Consider the following 5,743-nt stretch of genomic DNA (forward strand, 5'->3'; position numbering starts at 1 on the left):
CAGTCATTTAGTCAAAGTAGAAATTTCTGTCACCATTTGCTGTGTTGTGCTTTGAACCATTTTCTGGCAGTCTAGATTTCAAGCAGACTCCTGATAAAGATCAGACTTGGGGACGTACAGGAAGCAGCACCTTTTTTTTCTCTTTCTGTTCTCATCATTAGCGGACTGCAGAACTTTTGATAGTTAGTTCATTTCTGCATACCTAAAGGGATCACATCAGTAAACGGGGAAAGGGAGCCTTGAAGTGTAATTCCTGACTTGACCTGGTTGGAAGAGCCTTCACTGAGATATCACAATGTCAGGTAATTATCTTTCAACATTAATCCACAATTTAGACTATTTAAAGTGTCATGTTTTACAGAGCTCTTGGAAATTTACTTGGGTTATAAAGTGTAGTGTTCAAAGCTGCACGCATTGTCACAGAGATCTAAAACCAAATACTGTGACTGAAACTATGTCAAAGCTACTTCATGATTTCTAATTTCATCTTTAATCTAGAGATCTTATTTTTACTGTTGTTTTTTTAATAGTAGTTAAAAACAACACAACACTGCCACAATGCCTTAATACAACTTTTACAAGTGCTGTTATCTCCATCCATGTATCTGTTATTTTCAGAATAATAATGGTAATATTGTAAAATCATTGTAATAGTGTTAAAACCTTTCATCACATCCAAAACAATGCTTACACAAAAAATTACAATAACACAGATAAACAAACCCAATAGTTGATCGTAGGTTTATTATGGAATACCATCCTCGTCTAATAATTTTAATCCCAACAAAACCAGTTATCAGATTTGTTACAATAATGGTGCAGGTTTAAATCATAGACTTTGTGAAGAAGATTTTAATCCTATTTTTTAAAAAGAAGCATTTTATGGATTAACGATGTTCCCAAGAGGGAGTACCAATGAGCACCAATAGGTGGCAAAATCACCCCCACTGTCAACTGCCTGGGGGGCCAAACCAGCAGATGTGAATGGATTATTTGTGGTGCTCATAGCAAAGGAAAACCTCCTTTAAAACAGAAACATGTCATCAGCAATAGGTTGGAAATTCAGGCTGCACTTGATAAGGGTTGAAACGGCATTACGAAACCAAACCTAACACTTTGATGCAATGAGCAATATAGTAAATCTTTCTCTCTCTTGCTGCAGAAGAAAACACCGCAATCTATGATTACCCAGATTACCATGAGAACGACACAGGCTTTACTCCTACCTACATGGGTGATGTAAAGGACTTTAACAAAGTGTTTCTCACCACTCTCTACAGTTTGGTTTTCATCCTGGGATTCATAGGTAGGTGTGTCCTCTTGTGTGTATGCTGTGGAGATTATGGATTGTTTCTACACATTGCACAGACCTCCTTTTCTGGGAATTTCTAACTTGCTGACTTTTACCTATGTATGTAGGTGTGTGTATGTGAGACACGCAGATGGAACGGGAAAGAGAGAATGTTGTTCAACATGTAACAGCGTGGCAGGTAGGGCTGGGCCATATCATACCGTTCACGGTAATACCGGTATAATGTTGGGCAATGATAAGAAAATGAAATATCACAATAGAATTTGGGTAAAACGCGCATGTGCAGTGCCTTTGTTTTTATATGCACATGGCGGAAAAAGCATGGCAGCGATGGAGAATGAGAAGGGCAAAAGCTGATCTAAGGAGCTTGGAAAGAAAAGCGTCTGGACTTCTTTGAGTTGCTTGAAAACGTTTCACCTCTCATCCGATAAGCTTCTTTATTTCTAAGGGTCAAATGGTGGAGAGTGCCAGATTTAAAACCACTGGGAGTTTCCCCCCAAAGAGGGACAAAGGACCCCCTGATGATCCTCTACCTATTCACATGAGCCAAGGTGTGAAAGCGGGTGTGGGTCACAATCAGCCAGGGTTTCGGGTGAGTTCATTGTGAAACCTGGCCCCACCCTATCATGTGATTTCCTGAGGTCAGATGGCCCAGGATGTGAGTGGGCATTAAGGCGTCTGGGAAGGGATCTCAAAACTGGATTATAGATGGCAGACAGTTGGTGTCGTAAACCACCGCCTCTGTTCAAAGATGGTCGCTCACAGTGGACGTAAATCAGAGGTCCCCAACCCTCGGACCGGTACCGGTCCGTGAGTCGTTTGGTACCGGGCCGCGAGAGTTGAGGCTCAGGTGTGAAATGTATAATTTTCAGGGTTTTTATTGGTTTTCAGCGTTATTTTGTCATCGTTTTTATCGTTAACTTGGTTTTCCTGGGTCTTTTCATGTGTGTTATGAATAAATTTTCTTTTTTTCGGTACCGGTACTAGTTTTATTTTGTTGTATTTATCCGCGACACCTTAAAGGCCGGTCCATGAAAATATTGTCAGGCATAAACCGGTCCGTGGCGCAAAAAAGGTTGGGGACCGCTGACGTAAATGACTTCTTTCACTCCTCTTTCAAACCATCTGTCCTCTCTGTCCAAAATGTGAACATTGGCATCCTCGAAAGAGTGACCTTTGTCCTTTAGATGCAGATGGACAGCTGAGTCTTGTCCTGTGGAGGTGGCTCTTCTATGTTGTGCCATGCCCTTGTGAAGTGGCTGTTTGGTCTCTCCGATGTAGAGGTCTGGGCATTCCTTGCTGCACTGTACAGCATATACCACGTTGTTAAGTTTGTTTGCTCCTTAGACTACGATGACCTGGATGACTGAGAACCTTCACAGCAAAAGCGGATCGTTGAATGAAACGGTTGAACCAATTGGTTTGTAAAAATGCTGCAACTTCAGTGGTGTGGAACTGGTTTAGCGTTCGTCTGTCAGATACACAACAAAGCACTATTTCTGCTAGAGCATGCTAGCGGACCGTCGTTATTACCATGTTTTTCGGAAAATACGGCGCGCTTAAAATCAATCCTTGGATTTTTATAAAAATCGACAGTGCCTTATGTATGAATTCTGGTTGTGTTTACTGACCTCGAAATGATTTTATGTACACGGCGCTCGAAAATCTGTCAAATGTTTTAGTACAACTTTGCTAAGCTACGAACCCGCACCGCTTGATGGATTGTCGGAGCATCACGGCTACCGTAGGCAGGCGCCTTGCGGAGTGATACGTACTGTGTTTCAACATAATATTACAGTATTGTGTGTGTATAACCTCTTTTTAAGTTTTGTGGATATTTTACATGGTTATGCTGAGGATATGTCGGTCAATTTCAACTGGAAATGCCTTTTGATTAAACTGTCAGCAAGGAATTTGCATTTGCACTGTTAAATTTTTATATAACTTTAATGCACATCAAAAACAGCTGCTTGTTTAAGTGAAAATAAATTGATGGGGGTTTTGCACTAATGAAGTTGTGGAGTTGTAAAGTATTTTGTCTAGTGTCAATTATATCGTCAGTTATATCGGTATTGCAAATTTTCAAATGTATTGATAGGTTTGTAGCTTAAACCTATTCACTGGAACGTTGAAGACAATGTAATTACACAGCAAAGCAAGACACGAGTAGGCAAAGTTCTTCATGTTTCTCGTGCACGGGAGAGAACCGGACAAGCGCCGTTCCTTCGCTTGACCCCAGTTGCTCTCGTCCGCTCCCCCGTAACACTGCTTTTATTGAGGTTACATGAATATACATAGGTTCATTAACATATGACGTCTACATACAAACAAAGAGTACCTTGCCTGTGTGTGTGTGTGTGTGTGTGTGTGTGTGTGTGTGTGTGTGTGTGTGTGGGGTCAGAGTATGACCCCATGAATACTTCCCTAAACCTGCTGGTCTGGAAGTCCAGCAGTTTATCTAAACAAAGGGCACTTAGCCTAAAACAGATATAGATACATTTATCCTACCATAAAACAATAAGAAAAGGTACGACCTCTCCCATCCTCCCAGAGTGTGGGTCTTAATGCCAGAGCACGCTGGAATGCACACTATGTCTCTACAGACTACTAAGGATCAAACCTCTATCAATCTACAACTAATTATAAAACTCTAAGCCTACATAAGTAGATATTTCTAAGCATAAATGATAATCAACAATACAAATCCAACATGTATATCGTGATAAATATTTTTGGTCATATCGCCCTGCTCTACTGACAGGTACATATATTATGTCTTTTCCCCCAAAGGTAATGGGCTAGTGGTGTGTGTCCTGGTGAAGCATCGCAATCAGAGCAACTTGACAGACATCTGCCTCTTCAACCTGGCTCTCTCTGACCTCCTCTTCGTCGTCACGCTGCCTTTCTACTCTCACAACGCCAGGGTCGGTCAGTGGGCTTTTGGAGACTTCATGTGCCAATTGATCTCCGGGTCTCACCACATTGGCTTCTTCAGCAGCATCTTCTTCATGGTTGTCATGACACTGGAGCGCTACATGATCATCGTGCACGCTCACAGGGTTGCACGTTATCGCACAAAGAGGGTTTCCATCATTCTGACCGTGCTCGTTTGGATGCTGAGCTTGTTTGTGTCTCTGCCGGATTTTATCTTCATAAAGGCAATAGGACAGGAATCCCATAGGGTGGAGTGTGACTATCCCGAGGAGAGCAAAGTCTGGGAGCGTTACAGCCTGTTCACCATAAATGTGCTGGGTCTCATCATTGCCTTGCTGGTGATGGTAGGTTGCTACTCCACCATCATTCCCACGCTGTTGAGCATGAGGACCGCAAAGAAGCACCGCATCGTCAAGCTGATCATCTGCATAGTGCTTGCATTTTTCTTACTATGGGCTCCATATAACATTTCCCTTTTCCTGGAGTTTCTTCAGAAAAGAGGAATAATCCCTGATGATGAAACCTGGTACAAAAATATAAGGCTGTCAAAAACAGTGACCGAGGCCTTAGCTTACACTCACTGCTGTCTGAACCCCATCATTTATGCTTTTGTGGGAGAGAAGTTTATGAGACGAGCCTTGCAGCTGCTGAAAAAGTTGATGCCTGGTTACAGCAGAGATCTGACAGACAGCTCATTCAGGAGGAGCTCAGTTATGTCCAGGGGCTCTGAAGTCACCTCTGCTTCTTTTAAACTATAGAAGGTGGAGGGCAGTTGTAATTGTTTTTGTCATGAATGTTTTAGTGTTCAGTTTCAGTGTTTTTCCTGTTAGTTTTGTTTGTTTGTCACTTTGCCACATAGCACCAGTGTTTTTCACCAGTGTCTCTCCTTTAAAGTTTGTCTGTACACCTTTAGATCCTGCTAATGTTGTTATGGCCATAAGATTTCAAATGTGTTATAAACGACACTATTCTGTTACCATAGCCATATGTTTTAGAGAATCTCACGTCTTTTCCAAACTCTGTGCAATGCCCTTTCTTCTTCTGCTCAGGCTTAATGAAACTTGCTTAAACTGAACCTTTTGTTTACAACAGTATTTGCAACAATCTGTTAGTTTGTTTTTTGTCACACATCTTTAATGAGCTTGTGGAAAAGTGGTTTATTCAAATGTATGGAATTCTGAAGTTGGGTTTTAGAATAACTTTTGAAAAAAATGCTTTATGCCAGCATTTATAATGGAATTGGATTGGAAACAAACTTTCCAGTGTTGGTTTTTGTCTCACTTTTTAATACACACACACACACACACACACACACACACACACACACACACACACACACACACAAATATATAGTGCCCCATATAATATACAGTGGACTGACCTACTTTTGCTACCTTTTACTTTTACATTGTAAGTAAATTCCTTTCTTTTGCCTCAGTAACTTTGACTCCCATTTCAGATGGGTTTTTGGTTTTGGTTTTTTGTACCGTACTGTTT

General features: G+C 41.3%; 1 protein-coding gene across 1 annotated transcript; it reads left to right on the top strand.

Annotated features, from left to right (window-relative positions):
* Positions 1-1,191: 1,191 nt before the first annotated feature.
* LOC146563786 (C-C chemokine receptor type 1-like) lies at positions 1,192-5,004 on the top strand. The gene is made up of 2 exons (XM_085290315.1): positions 1,192-1,306; positions 4,103-5,004. The coding sequence occupies exons 1-2, from the start codon at positions 1,231-1,233 to the stop codon at positions 5,002-5,004; spliced, it is 978 nt and encodes a 325-aa protein (XP_085146441.1). The 5' UTR covers positions 1,192-1,230.
* Positions 5,005-5,743: the final 739 nt, after the last annotated feature.

Source organism: Mchenga conophoros, linkage group LG11 (assembly GCF_057382185.1).
Source record: "Mchenga conophoros isolate Kocher_MC1m ecotype Shallow Benthic linkage group LG11, M_conophoros_male_GT1.1, whole genome shotgun sequence".
Classification (NCBI taxonomy): Eukaryota; Metazoa; Chordata; class Actinopteri; order Cichliformes; family Cichlidae; genus Mchenga; species Mchenga conophoros.

What these genes read in the sequence shown, in the direction of transcription:
- LOC146563786 (XM_085290315.1), top strand. Translation starts at nt 1,231, where the DNA reads ATGGGTGATGTAAAGGACTTTAACAAAGTGTTTCTCACCACTCTCTAC. An exon ending in TTTCATCCTGGGATTCATAG is followed by an intron (nt 1,307 to 4,102) that starts GTAGGTGTGTCC and finishes TTTCCCCCAAAG; the next exon opens with GTAATGGGCTAGTGGTGTGT.